Source organism: Felis catus, chromosome B3, assembly GCF_018350175.1.
Source record: "Felis catus isolate Fca126 chromosome B3, F.catus_Fca126_mat1.0, whole genome shotgun sequence".
NCBI lineage: Eukaryota > Metazoa > Chordata > Mammalia > Carnivora > Felidae > Felis > Felis catus.
This window is the reverse complement of record NC_058373.1, coordinates 111,657,556-111,678,526: the sequence shown is the minus strand read 5'-3', so window position 1 is coordinate 111,678,526 and position 20,971 is coordinate 111,657,556. Positions and strand designations below refer to the sequence as shown.

The following is a 20,971-nucleotide window of genomic DNA, read 5'->3' as shown; positions in this document are numbered from 1 at the left end:
AGCAAGTGACTCTACTAGGAGAAGAGTGATGTTCAGAGAGAAAGCATAGAGGGCATCCAAGTCTTGTCTTTTGAAGTGATTCTCTCATGGAATTACTAAATGAAGTATATGGAAAGGATAATCTCAAGCCCATTTTGGATCTCACACTGGTTCCTTTCTCCTTTGTTTGGATAATTCTACATATTGTGAGATATGTACTTTAGAAACAGAGACAGCTTCCCAGCTCCAAAGGTTCCTGGTACTCTCAAAAGCAGGACATGATAGGAAAGGGCACAACTTGCTTTCTGGCTAAAACAACAGGACTCAACTCACAAAGAGTGACAATAAGAAATGTTATCAACAAGACTGAAATTGTTTGTTTTGGAAATGGAAGTCACAGTTCCTCTGGGGCAAGAAGTGTGATTATTTAATTCAATTAAAACAAACAAACAATGCCCAAAGTAAGAAAATAAAAGCTCTCAAAGATTATTCTTAGCAACTTTGTAATGCATACCAACTAAATTCAGTTTTCAGTGTTAAAATGGACTAATGACTCTTTGACCTAAGACCTGAGTAGTCACTCAATCAGAAACAGAAAAAAAAAAATAATAATAATCAGAAAAACTGTAAAACTCCTCTTTTTATCATAGTTTTCCTACTTAAAACTTAACCACCAAATCATCCAATGATGTAAAATTCTAGAAACTTTACAAAATTCCTCTTTTTAAAATTTATTTTTTGTTATCAAAGAGAATGTCCAGAAACATTGAGTACTAAAGATCTGTTCATGGCATTGTTTTACAAAAGTTCCTAATGGAGTGTGAATATTTTATTTTCTGATGTATCCTTCACTTATTAATGATGAGGTGGGTGAACTGATGCAATTACTTAAAAAAAAAAAAAAAATCCAGACAAAAACATCCATTCTCATTCTGAATCTGCTGATTGGAGTGAATTCAGTGGTTACAATAGCACCACTGGCAAAGGATCAACCTCCTGACGTAGGGAGCTATTCGGGGTCTTCTCATTAGGTCACAAAGGTCTTTCAGATATAGGCACCATGTTTGAAGTCTCACACAAAATGTCTGTGTCACTTAAATTACACAATGTGGCAGTGTTTGTCTCATGGGGACATAATCTTGAAAGAAGGGGCAAAATAGAAAACAATCTGTTTGTATGTTATATGTGAGTACATTATTGGACTGTGCATGAGTTTAAGGGCATTGTGGCCCTTGTTAAAGAGTAATTCCACCAATGAAGCATCTGTCAGTTCCCAATTGCTCCTGGTGCTTGAAGGTGTCTACTCATTTCACCATGTGTTGTAAGGTCAGGGCCTTCTTCATCTACTGTTTGGCTCAAATGGTTTTAACTGAGTTTAGTTGTCCTTCTCTTCCATCTAAGCTTTACTTCTCAGCCTCAGGATATGTGGGGTACTTGACCGTTTCTATCTTCTCTCGGACTTTGTAGGAGGGATATAGGCCCGTCCTTCCCAGTTTCCTGTTGACACCTTTAGAATAGCCATCCCAATGATTTCCAGCCACACCAATGATATCTCCAGGTTCCATGGGGATTTCATCTACAGTTCGAGGTTGGTGAGGATAAATGGCAATCTGGTTGTGGGCATTTTGGCCCCCAAAATAGTAGATGTCATCCAAAGAATGGAAGTTTGCAGAAGCATCAGGATGAAGTGTTTGCATGATTTCATAAGCGACTCGACAGACCTTGGGAAAGAATGAAAAAAAAAATGTATTAGTATACATGAGATCTTCTTCATAGCAAACTGAAGGTCCTTGACTAAACAGACTAAGACTAGAACAGGACTAGGACCGGGAGGATGGGAAGTAGTAGATTCTAGTCACAAGTTTTTACTCTATTTGCTCTGAGATACGGTACAAATCATTCTTCATCTTTGTGTATCTTTTTATTTTTTTTAAACATAAAAGATTACTATAGCTAAGGTCTTTGGAACAAAATATAAACTACAAAGTACTTTAAGAAGATGAATCAGTTAGTTTTAATGAACATTTATTAAGAGCTTCACAGTACACCTCGTGTTGAGCACTGGTTACAGAAAAATGAGTAAGACATAGTTTGTGTCCTTGAAGAATTTAAGGTTGAGGATTAGGAATATAAATACTTTACACAAATGCTGCTGCTCCCTTCCCTTCATTCAGTCTCAATCAAATGCATACTCTCTTCTGCTAGATTTGGACTTGATCTCAGAACTCTTCTCAAAAGAAATTCATGTAATTATTGACAATGAACTAGCTTTGGCAAGTGAGCTAAAACATATCTGCCATTTCTGTTCTAGAGTTTTAAGTGTCCTGAGTAGATATAAGCATTCGAGGACTGAAATAAGATGTGCTAATCTTTGGTGAAGATGTATCTGCCTGATGCATGTAAGGCTACTTAAAAGATTCCTATGTCCAGAGAATATCTACCATGCCCACTGGATGGCCACTGAAATTCCACAATCTGAGATTCACACATTTAATCTGATGCTTGGTGATAAAGTTGAACTATAACTATTTTCATAGGGGGATAGCATTTTAAGCAATTAAAAAATATGTTCATTATAGAGCAAATGGGTTTCAGGAACTTCTCTAAAAATAGGTGAAGACAGAAGAGAGAATGCTATCATTTTGCTTCTTCCATTATACACTGTGAACAGAGAACTCAAGTCATATTAAAAAAAATTTTTTTTCCCTAAATCTCCAGTTGTAGTTGTCTCAGTTAATTAAGCTTTATTGTCTCTATACCAATACTTTTGCATTTATTTAAAATGATACTACTAACAGTAATTGTTGACCTGCTCAGTGGAGCAATTTAGGATTGCCCAACAGTCTTTTAAAACTCTGGTATTTATGAGATCAAAAGTGAGTGGAGACACTCATCCTTAATTGTTATGAGCAAATGAAATCTGATTAGGTTAAGCATCACCTTAACTTCTTAAAGAATCTGAATTTCAGGAACTTGAGGGATGCTTTTCAAATGCTATATGTAACTTGCAAATGAAACTAAGTTTAGACAATATTTAAAATTTTGCAAATATGGACTAAAATACAAGGAGAATCAGTGATCTGCCCAAATTCTAGTGCTAGAATTTCAACTAGTCATAGAACCAAGACAATGACTTTACTTGTAAGTTTCTACTTCATTAACAAACTAACTTTATATTGGGGATGCCATGGTACAACTGAGATCACCAGTAGAATACTGAGACTATAGCAAAATGAGGGTCAAAAAGGTTTGGAATGGGAACGGCAAAGTCAGCCAAAGGCCCACACAGGGCAAGCAAAATCAAGTGGAGCGTCTGGGAAGGAAGAAACTAATTAAAACAAAGCAGCTCGGACAATAGCCAAGTATAGTTAACAGTGATAGAGGCTAATATTTTCTGAGTTTTTGCTGTCGGACATTGTTTGTAGGTATTATTTAATTTAATCCTCTAAGTAGCCCCATACAATTCTATCATACTCATTTTAGAGGTGTCAAAGTTCAGTTAAGGAATCTGCCCAAGGTTACACTATTATTAAGTAGTAGATTCCAGTTAGGAACTCAGGCAGTTTGTGTATGTTTGTAAACTCCTAAGCATATTTTCTCTTGTAGATCCTGTTCTCCATGTTTGGATTATAACACCAGAATGGTAAAACATAGGGCCAAGGCAAGCCATGGGCAAACTTGACAGTTGTTCCCCACCACCCCCCACCCCCGAGCCCCTCCACTCACTCTTCAATTATATCTAGCCAGGAATGCAGGAGCTTGCACTGCCGTTGGGAGGACCACAATGTCAGTGTGGCAACAAACCCTGATGTAGCTCCTCCTCTCCACTATTAAGTGTCTCAGTCTCATAAAGACACTGCCTTCAGTCCTATACCCTTAGGGACCTGCTTTCTTTGGGGGATAATCCTAATAATCAATATATATTTTGGTATCCACAGTTGTTGCTGTGTCAGCCTATGGATAACATGTATTTTCTTCAAACAAAGAAAAATGAATGGTAGGAATTTCAGACACTGAGATGGGCCAATATGGGGACCTTTATCCTTTTCATAATAATGGTAACCCTATGAGTTGGTTGCTGTTATTATCCATATTTTACAGCAGAAGAAACAAGCCCCAGAAATATTAAGTAGATTTCAAAAAAAGGGGCGGGGGAGGGATAGGGGAGGAAGGAGCTAGTAAATGGTAGAGCTACAATCACAGTTCTTTTGGGCTCTCAGCTGTACACTAAGCTGCCTTAGGATAAGAACCTAGTACTGTGCCTGCCACATAGTAGGAGCTCAGAAAGAGCTGTTGAATGAATACTGCTTCATTCATAATACTAGCCTAGCAGTGAAGATACAAGTCCATGAGTGGTATTTAATCCCCAAGATCCCATATAACATTCTTTGTAGTTAAAAAATTTCTCTATTTTAGCCATCGGGAAATTTACTGCAAAGGGCTAGAAAGAGTACTATAATGTTGATGTTTGCATTTCATTATCCTAGGCTTCATCACTAGGCTTTACTAATCCAAATTGTGTGGCAGGTAAATGAAGGCTTTCAGTTGATATCAATACTCAGTTTGATACTAGACAGGTAGCATGATGGATGCAAACCCTCTGGCTTACAAAGCAGTGGCTGGCCATATGTAGTAAGTTTCATTTCATTTATTTCATGTCAGTGTATCATTTAGTACACCACTAAGCACACAGTAATGGGTAAGAGCAAAAGTGTTGCCAAAGAATAAAACACAGATACAACTGTATTAAACCAAATAAATAAATAAGGAGAGGAAGGTCCATTAACCTGAATTTTATCCCTGAGGAGTAACCAGCTGAGTTTATATGAGACTCCAAAGCCTTCTCAGAGCAGATGGGATCTTGTTTTGTTGTCAAAATAGATGGGGCTGGGAGAGCTCCTAGTGTGAGAAGTTAGAAGTAGTTCTGGTCTCTTTTGGTGATGCTGAGAGATCCATGCACTTTTCCTACAAACTATGTTGTTCTGCTATTCGATGAGAGAACAATACCCACTGTTGTTTCACGGGCCATACCTCAATGCCAGAGTCATCTGTCTAGAATAAAATGAATGTAGTATATGGTTTTTCCCTTTGGGCTTTCCAACATCTGATTCGAAGTGTAATGAGGCCAGTTGTGTTATGTGTGGATTTGGAATCAGACAATGGAGAGTGCCATGAGTATGTTGTATTAAGTGTGAAAAAGGGAAGTGTCACAGGGGGGAAAAAAGTAAATTTGTCCTATGGTGATTTTAATGGTTGAAACTACTGAAAAATGTTGACTGCTTCTTAAACAATGCTGTTGACCCAAAGCCTACTTTAAAGTGAGCATCTATGACAATGTCTGTAATCTGATTACAGAGTAATAAAAACTGATTCAAAAATCTGATAAACAATAATAACTTCTGTTATTTCACCAACTGCAGTTTCTTTGCTTCATATTTAAGACAGTTTTATTAAATAGGAAAATAAGTGACAAAGTAGATGCTTTGGGTATAGGCAACTTCCAGTAACACAGAACACGATTACAGTATTTGGTAGAATAGTTTGGAATGTGATTGCACAGCTTTCAAAACTTACTTGATGTTCTTGGAAAATGTTAATACTGCCTCTAATTTTCAGATTAAATCCTGAGGATTGTTTTCTTCAATTTATGAGGCTTTTAGAACAAACGTGGTTTTGAGAAACAGTTCTGATGAGGGGATTCAGAAAACTAAGTGCAACAACAGTAACAAAATTAGAGCATAGAGTCATATTATTGGCTTAAAAAATTTTTTTTTCATTTAAGGAGAGAAAATTCCCAGATCCCATTTATGAATATAAAACCAAGAAAGCTTAGAAGCCCTGAGACTGAGGGGGATGGGTCCAAAGCCTTATAAGGAATCCCGATTAAGGTGCCGTGATAGTCATGCCTATAGTTTCTCAAACATCAATCAAGTCTTGTATTTTTCCTTTGGGCATGACATTTCATTCTTCCATTATCATTTACAGTCGTTCATGGTCAACATATAAACTCTTTCTCACTATTCTCTTATGCTGTAATAGTGCTCAAAGGATAGTTCACAGGAGACAAAACTGTCAAAGCATTATGAAGAAGATATTCAACTTGTTGTCACTTTCTAATAATCTCTTGGAATATCAAGGAAAGTTTGAGAGTTGGTTGTTCATATTTTATTCTGGGCTGAGATTTGATTCCCAGTGTTTTATTCTTTTGTCACCATTTTAGTCTTCTCCCATTTTCTAGTATGCCTATGGCATATATAGGAACATCTGCAGGTTAATTTCCCTAAAGTCAACAAGTACATAATTTTACTTGCACTTGTTAAAGCAAATACTATTACTTACATTTACCCTTTGGGAATGAAGAGCTTTTGTTCCTGAAAATTTATATTATATGGTGATGTTCTCTTTCAGTAGCTAAATAAAATAGAGTTGAGGTGGCATGTTGGCACAGAGAAATTAAAATGTTGAATGTTACTGGCTACTCTTCTCAATGAAGAACTGTTATACCCGCTCAATGCACATGATTATTTGGTGGAACCTAAGCATTGCCCATGAGCACAAGCAGAAGTAACAGAGTCCTTGACTATCATGTTTCTCGCTCCTCCTAAAACATGAGAGTGTATGGTCTGAAATGGGGCCATGTGAAAAAAGCTTGCTAAAATAAATACCGTAGAGTCTCTCTAACAGGCAAAGGTATTCCTATACCTTTCCCTACATAAATGACAACAGCTACTAACATTGTATTTAATACATCACTAAGTACTTCTCAGTGCTTTACATATAACTTTTAATCATCTCCAAAACTCTATATAGTAGGTGCTACTACTATTTTACAGGCAGGGAAAAATAGGTCAGTGACATTCTAAGTAATCTGTTCAAATGTCACCCAGATATACTAAGTGGTCAAAGTTAGATTTAAACCCAGACTGATCCCAGAATCCATGTTGCCTCAATCTTGTTCTCTGCCTAGAAGTCAATGGCTTGGCATTTTGATGCTATCCGTGACTTTTTCTCACACTCCATTGGCGATTATGATGAGACATTTCTGGGGCAATTTCAAACAATTCCAATTTTGGTTTATGGCAAGAGAACTTCTACAATCAAGCAACCAATTTCATTCACACTGTAAAAATACTGAACCGTACCAAACCAATTTTTTTCTAAAAATATTTTCAAAAAATGCTGGAATGTAAGTAAGCCCAAAGATTTATCAGTGAATGTGGAATTATTCCAATCTCAAAGGCTACAGCTGATAGTCATCAAGAAAGGTATGTGATGATGGCAGTGATCATATTTAGCAAACTGCTGCTCATTATATAAGTGTATTTTTACTGTTAAACTTTTAATTCTGAACCCTAACATAAAAACTTCTGAGATATTCAAGTCTATTTTGGGATACAAGTTATTAGTTTGAATTTTGCTTTGGTTCAAATGAATAAAAGTTATTTTGGATGAACCCTTACTTGTCAAGCGTTTTTAGAAACAATATAGTATATGCACAAATCTCATTCCTTTGGAGAGAAAAAGTCCTCTGAACACCACTCTTTCTTCATATGAACAACTTCTCTGAACCTGAGGTCTGGAGAACACACTGAAGTTGATATTATTCACAAAATAGAACAAAGCAGTATGAACAATAATACGCCCCTCAAGCTTGGACGGATTTCCACTATCATCAAGTAAGAAAAGTTCTGATTTCTGGGTCGAAGTTAGAATCATGAGGTTGTATGAATCAAAAATTCTACAGCACATCCTTGAAAAGAAAAAAAAGATTTTCTTTCCAGAATGAGCCTAATGGTATTATTAAGAGCTGGAAGAAGGAAAGCAAAATACAGCACATCCCTATAAGTCTCAGTGCCTGCCTACATGTAAGGCTGCTCAATGTTCAGACATGTATATATTTATTTCATTTTCCTTTCTGACCACAGCAGTGGTTCTCAATAAAGGCAATTTTGTCCTCCCCACTGCTGTGGGATATTTGGCAATATCTGAAGATATTTTCAGTTGTCACAACTTGAGATGGGGGTGCTATTGGCCAGGAACGCTGCTCAATATCTTACAATGCCCAGGACAGTACCTCACAACAAAGTACCTGACTATAATGCTAATAGTGCCTAGGTTGAGAAACCCTGGACTTTAGATAGGCCTAAAATCTAGGCCTACAGAGGAGGTGCTCCACTTGGGAAAAATGACCCTTGATTCACTCATTCAAAACAATAAACATTCAAAAATGTGTATAGAGGTAGTTACTAGTCATTTGCACCTGTTGATCAGGTGGGCACCTAGCCAGATTCTCAGTAACAGTTGAGAGATACCAAGTAATTATAATACCCCTGTCTACCTCCTATGAGAATAGAAAAGGGAGCTTCTCAAAGATGGAATCCTCATCCCAGTTAGGAAAAAACATCAGCAGTGGATGCCTTCATGGGAACTTGAAGGCCAAGGAAATTTTCTGTTCTGATGAGGACTGCTGCTATGTGACTTCTGTTCTGGGTAGCTGTCTCTGGGTAGGTTGTATTCTTATTCCATACTGAAGGAACTCCTAGTCTTTGCTGAGACAGGTATCTTTCCAACAATCATATCATTGTCCCATTGTGACAATGTGCATTGTCACAAAATTTAAAAAAAAAAACGTCCATTTCTTTATACTCTCTGAAGTATATTCCCATGAAAATGATGCGACCTTCCTTTTCACATTTTCTTTTCTCTGCTTCTTTTAAGCTTTTAGGCATACATTTATCTTACATGATCTACATTTCTTGGTAATTATTCTCCAATTATTTCATATGAGTATTTTGCTCACTAGATTCTGGACCAGGGTAAGATCTATATATTCAATCTCTCTGGAAATCCCCTCTGCACCTAATATAATTCTGAGCACAAATAGTCATTTAACAGCTTGTTGAATGAACTAACCAGTAATATGCACATAAATGAGAGAGCAGAATAAAACCAACGATAAATATTTCTATGCTGATATTCCACTGTGTATACAAGGCTGATTGGGCCACTCATAAAAACAAATACACCAAGCCCCTACCATACAATTATCTGCAACGATTAAACTCAAAAGAATGATTACAATATGGTATTGCTTAAATTTAATGTATAGTTTCTCGCATGGTAGAAATGTAATAGGACTTGAAAAAGAATTACATTTACTCTTTATTTTCTATAAAGCAATTGAGTGAGACACAATGCTTGGCATTTCAGTCTCTCAGTATCAGTGCATCGATGTGTAGAAGTGGATGGATTCCGGCTGCATACTGACTGTATGCATAATCAGAAAGTATTAAGTAAGTGTACTTACTTGCTATTTCAGTTAAATGCTGTGAACATGCCAAGTACTTTAAACAACTCCAGTAGCGGCTTCAGCAGAGATGTATTCAACCATTGCTGGCAAGCAACTAAATACTCGGTGTACTTGAATAGCTACTTTTTTGCAGGGGAAGGGGATGGAATTTCCCCATTCTTTCACAATAGGGACTGTTCCCAAATATTAAGAAAATTACATCTGAGTCATGATAACTTTAAACACACACACATACACAAACCCAAGAACTTCCTGAACTCAATATGACCAAAAAATACTGACCACTTAAAAATACCCTACTATCACTTACCTGGGATGAAAAAGTACACACTAGGAAGTCTGCCTGGGAGAGAAAGTGTATATCCAGGATCACACCCCGAAGCGAATTTTCTGTGTATCGATTGTGTAGTCCGGCTGACCAAGAGATAGAGTTATCACTAATAAATTCGTAAGTGGGGTACCTGTAAAAAAGAAATAAATTTTTACATAGTCACTGAAATCACAGTACTCTATCAGGATGTAGTATCTTATCAGGAGGAGGCAGAACTACTCCTTTGACCAAAGCTCTTTTTTCTAACAGTAAGGAGAGCTTTAATTATGGCGTTCAATAGAGTAGTTGATGACGCATCTTTGAATCCATCAGTGGGATAGCAAACATTCTGGAGTATGTTACATGTTATTGGCACATCATATAATATACACGTACATGTATCAAAATGACCCCTCACGTATCAAAATTCGTAAGAGTTGAAGGCTCCTTATTTTCTTTGTAATGAGTGACTTCTATGAGGTTTTTCAAGCTGCCTTCACATTTGGCCATTGAACTTTTCCTTTAGAATATAAAAATCGTGATTAAATTTCATTTAAATTTTTGACTTAGAATTTGTGATCATTGAGACTTATCTCCCCTAACCCCCATCCTCAAAGCACCATCTTACCAACAACAATAATGGAAAACTAGTTTAATTCATTTATAAAAACAAATTCCTTGTAGATGTCAACTAAGCAAGATTTTGGTAGTCTTGAGATCGGATATGTGCTTAAAAATATTAAAACAGGATATCTTTAAAAAGTCTACCATATGTTCAAATGATTCTACTGTGAATTAAGAGGTTTAATTATACTCTAGTATAGAGTGAATACATTTTCTTAGTGCATGGGGTAGATCTTCAGAGTTAAGTTGCAAACTTTGGGACTTACAAGAAAATGGGCTAATAATCGTACCTGCTTTATATAGTTTTGTAGGAATTAAATACATTAAGCAATGTAAAGTGCATAGAGGAGTCCCACACATGTAGTAAATGCTCAGTAAATATTAGCTGTGATTGTTAAACATTCTTCTGCAGATATCTAGCTGGTCTTATTCCTTACTTCCTTTAGATCTCTGCTGAAATACAGCCTTATTAGTGAGGACTTTGGCCATTTCTATCTCTTTCACCTGCTTAACTTTTCTTCATGACCTTTATTATCATTTGACATAATATGTATTTACTATTTATTTACTGCTTGTATCCATTCCCACCTCCATCATCCCTAAGTGGAATGTAAACTCTATAATGAGGCATTTCATCTGCTTTGTTCAATGTATTATTCTCAGTACCTAGAAGAGAATCCGGAATACAACAGGATCAATGAATATTTGTTGACAGGGTAATAGTTCCTATTTATAAACCCCGAACCATCAAGAGTCAGTTTACATGTCTGTCTCCCACACAGTATTCCCCAAAGGTCGGGACTATACTTTTCTTGGCATCACACAATGCTGTGTGAGTAAATACATGCTATATCGGTAGTACTCACTACCTATGTCTGGGACTTCTTCCTCAGCCCCTAACAGCTGCTTCAGATTTCTCTCCATTTCACAGCCACCAAGGAGCTTCTTCTCATTGCCTCTAATGATGACTGTGACGGCAAAGTCTCCGAATGCTGTTTCAGACTGGTAATCAGTGTTCAGATCCATTTGGCTTCATTATTTGTGACATTTTACCCTCCTCAGCCCTGAATCAGGGAGGCGAAGGAAATGTCACATTTGTTCTAAAAAGAAAACAACCCCAAGGACTTTTAATGTGATTCTTGTGGAGCTGCATATCCAGGTATGGGGCAGAAACAGCAACAAATAAATATGAAAAGGCCGGAGGAGAGAGGGGAGGGAATTGTTAAAACACACCAGTACAATTTTTATCCTTGAATAGAAACTAACTCTGTCAGCAAGGTTTGGGTGCTGAATGAAAAGAAAAGAGTGATCTTTTTACTGAGAAGTGACAGTAACTTTAATGCCCTTCCTAACTTAAAGACCCCTCCCTAGAACCAAACCAAAAGAACACGTAAGTTCCTCAGGGCTCATCTGTATGTGCAAAAGACTGCTTGATGAAGGATACTGAGTTTGGAAAAAGAAACTGAAACAAAGTAAATAATGGAAGAGGGAGACTTTGCATCTCCAATAATGAGCATGGAAATTTTTGCACAAACATGCTTCTTTCTTGTCTTTTGCCCATAAGTATGTTGGCAGAGGAATTCTTTTACTGTGAGGTTGTAGAGATTGGCAGTGATAAAAAGAATATTTTTTTCCTCTTCCACCTTATAAAAATTTGTTTATATTACTCACAAAGGACTAAGTTAAAGTTATAAACTGACAACACATTTCCTTTTCTAAAGTCTTTCTCCAGGCTGAGGGAGATACTCTTCATGATTTCACTGCACCTGGTATACAACTCCTTCCAGACATCCATCTAACTATACTGTAATTATTTGTTACACGTATACTGCCCACCAGTTGGATACTCCTGAAAAAAAGGAGCAGCATATTATCTTCTATTTCTCTTTGTATTCCTAGTGCCCTGTAACTGTATCTAGCATATTACAGTTCAATAAAGTAATGAAAAAATTAACCACTCTTTACGGCTGAGCCTTCATTTCACAGGGCAACCAAACACTTAACAAAAACTTTTAAATAAGTTTTTCTTGCCTCTATTTATGTAAATGAAACTAAGTTTAGGAGTGCTCATCTAGCATTTTTGATAAAGAGCAAACTACATATGTAAATATTTACCCTGGGAGATTTTTAAAGACTTGTTTCTTCTCCTGTTTCACCCCTGCTCCCAATCTCCACATCTTAGGATACAATGTGGGACAGACAACTTTAATAGTTCTTACTTCTTTGCCAATGAGTGTGATTTAAACACTCTACCAGTGAATTACCTAAGAGAGTTATCTCCACATAGGCAATGGTTGCCACAGTCAGTGGGATGCGGGTGCCAAAATCTCATGGATGAACTCAGTCTTAACCTAGAGAAACCTGAGGTATGATACCAAGCAGCAAGACATTAACTGCTCAGTTTCACACAGAAGCCACACATATAAAGCTAACCTTGACCGCTTTTACAAAAGATAAGCTACCCAGAAAATAGATTCTCCTCTGACTGTGTGAATTCTATGTATCATTTAACCATCATTCTCAGTTCTTTACCCTCTTGAAGCACAAAGTATCATAATGACCCTGTACTCAATATACTGTGATGAGAGATTCAGTCATGGTTCTGGTCTCCTAAAACAATGGCAGAGGTTTTATGATTTGCTTAGGTTTCAAAACCAATCCTGACAGGTCTAAAGCAGAGTTAATTCAGAGTAGAAAAACACAGAAGCAAAATAATGAGAAACAGCATCTACATTCCTGAGAAGATCTTCAAAATGACTCAGAAAATTAAAATGAAAGGACTTGCAAAGAGGTAAAAAAAAAGTGCATAAAATGCTGCTGCAACATTTCTAACAGAATATGGGAAAGCTGTCTATTGAACTACCATAGACAGAGGAGATAGTAGCTGCTGACCATGAAAAGGAAATTCAAGTTTTACTAGTCCCATAGTCGTGGTAACTACTAATGCCAACTGTACTGTAAGGGTTGCTTAATACAAAAATACCATGCTGTACTATGGATCAAAGTTGTAAGATGCCCATATCCTTTTATCTAAATATTTCCAAAGCCTGAAACCTAGCTTAAGGAAATAATGTGGATAACTTTAGGAACACACTGTAGCATTATTTATAAGAGTAAAAAACTGGAAATGACGTAAGTGTCCAATATTAGAATGAGCAAGTAAGCAATGGCACATCCATACAGCAGGTATGTGGTCATTAAAGGGGACATTTAAGATAATTATTTTTTTAGTGACCTGAGAAAATGGATCCATTGCTGTATTAAGTAAAAAAGAGTTCAAATTATACAGAATAGGATCAACTACTAAAATGGGTAACTATATAAATGACTAAAGGGAATATATCAACATTTAAATAGCTGTTTCCACTGAGTAATAGGACTGTGGCTATTTTTTCTTGTTTGTATAGTTACCAACTTCCATATCGTCTAATAAGCATGAATTATTTTCTCAACAAGGGAAAAAAACCAGGAAAAGCTTGTGATGCTTCAAGAACAAGTAAAAGAGTAGATAACATTTTAATATTTTTTCAATTAAGCTACAAATTCAATCTGGTATTTTAAAATGAAGGAGCATGGTGAACTATTTCTACTCTGCTTCTAGATATCAAACTGGAAAAGTATCTGTGAAAATTTTGTATTGTGTTTTGTGCCCAGATGTTCATTTAATCCTTAACTGTAAGTATGTAACTTGGCTTACACTTGACTGATGAATTTCATGGTCCTGTGTATGTCAGTGAGTGAGTGAGAGTGAGAGTGAGAGTGAGAGTGAGAGTGAGAGAGAGAGAGAGAGAGAGAGAGAGAAAGAATATACTCATAGAGGGAGTCTTAAAAGAAAAAGCAACTTATATCCGGTTTAGATTCTTAGGAGGGAGAAATAGGATTTAAACTATTATCCAATGCTTTGAATAAACATCTACAGTATAGTCCTCACTTCAAATTTGTTTTTCTCCCCAACCTCTATTTGTGACATAAGAAATGGACCAAAGAACAAATAAATTAAAAAGTCACTAGCTTAAGTGATTAACATCTAATAAAATGTTTTCAAACTGATGGAATTGAAATAAACATAATTCAGTACTTACTGGGCACTTACTAGAGGTAGTTACTGTGTCTAAAGTACTTCTAATCCAGTGAGGGAGACAGAGGTAAGCAAGTGCTAAACACCAAGTCAGAGCAATGCAGACAGGAGGGACACTTTGGGATTCAGGGATGATTTCTGGAGCAAACAGTGTCTGAGCAAAGCTAAGAACACAGATTCTTCTCCCTCATTCCTTTCTTTCACATATTTAATGCATCCCTTATTTATTAATAAGTAAAGGCCAATTCTAGGTTCACCTAGATCATATGATAAATTCCCAATTAGGATCAGTGTGTTTATGTGTTTTCTTAACCCCCTATGTTAACCCTATAGTAGCACTATTCATACTGTAGAGTATGAGTAATTGTTCCCCCACTAGATTGGGAATTCCTTGAGAGTAGAGTTATCTTGCTTATCATGGAACCGCCAGCACCTAACACAGTGCCTGAAATATAGGCATGCTCTATAAATGACAGATTACTGTTTTACTGTTCAATACATACTAGCAGTTCTTACTCTTCCACTTATAAAACTTATCTTCTGATTCTTTATTTTTCTTTAATATAACTTCCAAGATCCAGAATTTTTTTATAAGATGAACACTTACACATATTTAAAAAAAAATTTTTTTTAACATTTATTTATTTCTGAGAGACAGAGAGAGACAGAGCATGAGCAGAGCATATGAAGGGGAAGGGCAGAGAGAGAGGAAGACACAGAATCCAAAGCAGGATCCAGGCTCCGAGCCGTCAGCACAGAGCCCGACATGGGGCTCAAACTCACAAACCACGAGATCACGACCTGAGCCGAAGTCAGACGCTCAACTGACTAAGCCACCCAGGTACCCCAACTCACACATATTTTACCTATGTTTCAGTTGCCCATTAATCGCTAGTGAAGATAGTGAGAGCAAAAAGGCAAGCACCTGGTATGTTTTATTGCTATCAGTCCTATAGAGTTGGTTAGAGTTATGGACTGAATGTTTGTGTCCCCCTAGAATACCTATGTTTGAGCTGTGATAGTATTTGGATATGGGGCCTTTGGGAGATGATTAGGATTAAATAAAGTGCATGAGAATGGGGCCCTCATGACAGAATTAATGCCCCCACAGGAAGAGACACCAGAAAGCTTGCTCTCTCTTCCAAACACACAGAAAGGTCATGTGAGTACACAGCAAGATGGCAGCTGCCTACACACCAAGAGAAGAGGCTTCAGAATGAAATATACACCTTACTGGCACCTCAAATACTCTTTGATTATATTAACAGTCACAAAGGTACACAGTTGTTTGAATTAAAAAAAAAACTCCAATAATTAGTAATAATATTATAACAAGAATGGCAAGTCATGGGAATTAAGGATTCCTTTCAACTGAAAAAGAGTCCTGGTCTAGAATCACTAGTTCATTTAACTTACTTTGTTTTTGCCTCCTTTAATAAAGAAGGGTCATCCGTCGCCAAATATACTCTTCGTTTATCCACTTGCATTCTGCGAGAGAGAAGCTGAAAATGTTCTTCAACGTGTACCATGTATTCCTCAATGGGATGGAAGGCTGCTTCTGTTCCTACTTTGTCTGTACGTCTGACGTGTACTCTGGGGGGCAGAGGGAGAAAGTCAGACTCTGCTGATAATGTTCTGATCCTCTGATCCACTGTGTACTTTTAGACCACTCAACTTTATACCTTTATTTATGGTGGCGTCACAGACATTTTAAACCAATTTTTTTTTCATTTTTGCCATTAGAAAAATTAAAATGTTTTAAAAATTCAAACACATACATTCTAAATATATTTGCATGTTAACACAATACAAGGAGAATTAGAAAATAAGCTTTAGAAGAATGCTTTCTTATAAAGAAAGTAATTAGCATATCCAAGAACAGTAGAATAAGTGGAAGATTCCAGAGTTATACTCCATATAAGCAGCAAAATACCTACCAGCCTCCCAGAAAAAACTGGATATAACTTTTTGAGATTTTTGGCAACAAATGATACCAAGATTCACAGTTGTTATTACAGAATATTAAATATATTGTTTACAGCATTTGATGCCAACTTCTCTCATTCTTCATTTTACCCTGTATAGTTACTATAACTGCCAGCTTATAGAATTGAAAATTGTCTGAGGAAAACACAGACCTTCAAGAATTCTTCCTAATGCACAATCAAGGCAGGCAAACCTTTTAAGAATTCTTACTATTCTAAGTTCATAGAGACATTCTACCCCTTTTGTTATATGCATAATGAATTTCCTTTTGCTGTTTTTCATGCTGTTAAACACAAGTAGGTATTGATCTCATCTGTCCTATTGTAAAAAAGTTCTAAAACTGTAAAACTGGGGACAAAGATTTACATCGTCCTGTGTTGACTTTCACAGTATTTTCCTCCCATCTTAGTGCTTTCAAAGTAATTGCAATGAAAATAATGGTCATAGTTTACTTTCATAAATTAAAACTCTCCTTAAATTTGCCCTTCCTGCATCCTCCCCACCCCTCACCAAATTACTAAACCACTATTTATATGTGGGAAAAAGAAAAAAGTAAATTTGTTTCCCTTTAGGCCATGGTATATAGGCAGGCCTTAGGTCGAGCCTAAGCCCAGCTTTTTATTGTCAATCTGGAAGGCAGATCTGTTTTCACTGCAGCTAATCTGATATCTTCATGGGTATCCTCTGCCTTCCAGACTACAGTCCAGATATGCACACCTTTATATTTACACGTATTCTATCATTGTTTCCTTCCCACATCCTTCTTAATCACTGCTTCTCTCTCAGGAAATTGGAATTGTTCACTGGGCTCCACAGGGATAAACAATTCCACTGACTTTCAATGAAAAGTTTATAAGAAGAAACACTCTTTGATACTGATTTCATCATGTACTTTCTTTAGCTCTAACATTTAAAATAAGGGTCAGTAACTTCTATACATATGAAGACTAAGACACGAGGGAAGATGTTGGGTGGGAGATAGGAAAATGAAAATAAAAACAAAGAAGAGCTTAATAATGGAAGGAAGAATCAAAGGAAGAGGAGCATAGGAAGTACTGGCAGAGTACTACTGAGAAATCTTTTCAAGTCTCCAAGTACTACTGAAATTAGGCCTGGATCAAGAATTTTGAGAGGGGCATAATGGAGTCTCCATGGAAGACTCAGAATATTAGTCCGGTGAAGGATATGAGAAATCATTTTAATTTAATGTAAGTTTTTCAGACATTTAAGGAAACTGATGCTTCTGAAGACATATTAATGAACAAAAAGACAACATAAGGCAAGAGGCGGCTGGTTTCTCATACTTTTCAACCCAGTCCTCACAAAAGTAAAAGTTCCTTGTGTACTTGCCTGACTTTCACTACAGTTGACTCTTCAACAACACGGGTTTGAACTGTGCAGGTCCGCTTATACACAGATCTTTTACAGTACAGTACTGTAAATGTATTTTGTCTTCCTTATGATTTTCTAATAACACTTTTTCTCTAGCTTATTTTATTGTAAGAATACAGTATATAATACATATAGCATTCAAAATATATGTTAACTGACTGTTTATGTCATTGGTAAGGCTTCCAGCCAACAGTAGGCTATTAGTAGTTAAGTTTTGGAGGAGTCAAGTTATACATGGAATTTCAACTGCATGGGGGGTGGGGGTCAGCAGTCCTAACCCTGCATTGTTCAAGGGTCATCTATATCAAATTATCAAGCTCTTTCAGGGCAGGGAATGTGATTTTATTTATTTCCAATAGCACCAAATATCATGAATAAATGATTGAATGTTGTGTGGACACAAAAATCTAATTGTTTAGTATCATGTAAGTAGAAACCTTTTTTTTTAGTTTTAAACAAATGAGGAAAGAGGGGCAATCAACGAAGACCTGGAATGATCAAGTACGCTGCCCAAAGTCACACAACTTGTTAGTAGTAGAAGTTAGATGGGACCCCCAGATTCTTGAATTCGAGCACCCTTCTCTTTCATTCCAGCACACTACCTCAATGTACAAATAACTCAATTGTCTCTGGTACTGCAATTTTCTGTATTTGGCCAACTCTCAATATGATGTATGGTCCATGGATAATTAGGCCATGCCAAACTACAGGAAAGCTTCCAAGCAAAGTTAAGATGGTTTTTAGTCCCGGCTTTGCCTTTATTAACTCTGGAACTCTGGGCCGAGATTTTCTTCCCTTTAGTTTCCTAACCTATAAGACTGCTATCTCTACTCTTTTCATAGGACTGTGTTATAGGATCAATGAGACAATGCAGTTGAAGGTATTTTGGTAATTTAATTACTATTCTTTTACCTTTCAAGATCCTGTTTTTTTTTTTTTTAAATTTTTTTTTTTCAACGTTTATTTATTTTTGGGACAGAGAGAGACAGAGCATGAACGGGGGAGGGGCAGAGAGAGAGGGAGACACAGAATCGGAAACAGGCTCCAGGCTCTGAGCCATCAGCCCAGAGCCCGACGCGGGGCTCGAACTCACGGACCGCGAGATCGTGACCTGGCTGAAGTCGGACGCTTAACCGACTGCGCCACCCAGGCGCCCCTCAAGATCCTGTTTAAACACGGAAGCTATGAAGACTTTCCTCCTTCCCTGAACTCTCGTAATAATTTTTATACTTCTCTCAGGGTATTTATCACATTCTGCCCATATAATGTTAGCTGTATATGTCTCTTTTCCAACAGACTGTAATAAGCTAGAAGGAGCCATTAAAAAAAAATTAATCTCTGTCCCCACAGTAGCAGGTGTTCAATAAATGTTCTGCAAATAAGTGAACAAATCAACACCTATATTAATATTAATCAATAGCTGACTTTATTACAAACAGTATAAGCTACAGAATGTCATAGTCTAGCCTACAAGCCTATTTTTAGAAATGATTTTAGCATTAGTCTTTCTGAAAGGTAATATTTTACAGTGCATTTTTTCCACTGAACTAAAATCCTTCCTTTTATCCTTCTTATCACATCACTTTTAGGGCAGGTATTACCTTCCCTATTTTACAGATGGAAAAATCAAAGCCCAATACTATTATTAAGTAACTTGGTCTAGAATTAGAAAAAATCCAGGAATATTACCTAGGTCACTTAAATCTCAGTCCAGTACTCTTTCCATTGGGCAAAGAACATTTACCCATGGTATGAAATCTGCCACCCGGACCCAGGAAAATTCCTCTTTCCATAACTTTTTATGTATGTGTATAGGAGGAGCACAAGCTTAAGCACAAAGATGCTTCTTTGTACTCTTCTTGGTGGTAGGATTTCCTGATATATCTTCTTGAACATAAGCATGAGGCTGAATGCATATGTACATGGTAAGTCCCAAGTGGGCCAAGAGATAATTTTAAATAATAATTTTAACATTATCTTACATTATAAATACTATTTTTATTATCAAAACAGCTTCCAGGCCAGAAAACAGAACACCAAAAAATGCAAAATAATCATCAGTGGTAATTAATGAAGCCTAACAAAAAGTACAATAGAAAAGCTATAAATGTGATAGCTTCATCTCATGGTCTTGTTAGGATAAGATAGGAGTCATGTATAGTATCCAAACTACTCTCAATAAAATACAATTTTGTTGTTTTCCTCAGAAGAGACAGGTAATTTCAGAAATAAGGGTTTAATATATTTGTTGAATGAATAAATAAGCGAATGGGGGTAACAAAGTATGACAACTCAACTGTTCTAAGTGAACAAAGGGAGAATGATCTCCCTATGACCTAAGGTGAACTCTGGAACATCTGTTTTAGGGTATGGCTTGAAAATTAAACTATATCATAAAGTTCACAATATATTGTAAAGTACACATATCTCTGCTACTACAATATCACATTATGAGAGGAATAAATCAGATTCTTACCCAATAACTGGATGTTTGAAGCCAAGCTTCTTAGTAGTCTCTTCTATTTCCTTTTCCAGCCAAGGTTGTGGGCGGATCAAGTATTTGACAAACTGGGACACCCACCACACTGCAGGATCACCATGGACTCGTACAAGCCGATCTGCAAGGTCTTCTGGTACAGCCAGGGGCAAATATGGTGGACGAGGATGAAGACTGTCTACAATGGGGAGCTCAACCACCTGAACATTTTTGTCCTTTACTTCACCTGTGAGAATATCAAAACATATCATCACCACACTGTATTTCTCATACAATTACCATTGGAGAACTCACTCTGGATGCTTTCATCCTCATCGCAACTCTAAAGCAGTATTACAGATGCAGTTAAGTAACTTGCTCAAGGTACTAGCACAAAAGTGACAGAGCTAAATTTCCCATTTAGGTTGGTCTGCTTCTCAAGTCCATAATCTTTTTTTTTTTCCCTGTCATAACATGCTGCCATCTCAACACCTCATACCGCAGGTAAGGATGCACCCAGCACTCAAAGAATCTAATCAGAGAATAACCATATTGCTAGTGAACACAGCCAGCTAGGCAAAGTTCTGCTTTCTGTCATCATTTTTGTTTTTGAACCAGACAATAAAGTATTCTCAAAACTTCCAGATTGTCATTATAGCAAATGGCTCTTTCATTAATTTCATGACAGAGCACCATGACTCTAGAGATACCTAAAGATTACAATTATAAGCCAAGCAGTTATATCTTTTAAAGAAAAAAAAATGGTAATTCTAAAGTCTTTTTTTTTTCTTGGCCAAATTATCTATTATGTTTTCA

At 36.7% G+C, this 20,971-nt stretch overlaps 1 protein-coding gene across 17 annotated transcripts in view; it reads right to left on the bottom strand.

Moving 5' to 3' along the window:
• Positions 1-694: 694 nt before the first annotated feature.
• The window catches only part of FUT8 (fucosyltransferase 8), a 312,310-nt gene continuing 292,033 nt past the window's right edge, over positions 695-20,971 (bottom strand). For all 17 annotated transcript variants that reach the window (XM_045060078.1, XM_011283275.3, XM_045060082.1 and 14 more), the window contains 4 exons: positions 20,156-20,402; positions 15,718-15,894; positions 9,600-9,750; positions 695-1,700 (listed from right to left, as the gene is read on the bottom strand). In XM_045060078.1, coding sequence (XP_044916013.1) covers positions 1,383-1,700; positions 9,600-9,750; positions 15,718-15,894; positions 20,156-20,402 — 893 coding nt within the window. In that variant the 3' untranslated portion in view covers positions 695-1,382. The remainder of the gene's footprint in view (positions 1,701-9,599; positions 9,751-15,717; positions 15,895-20,155; positions 20,403-20,971) is intronic.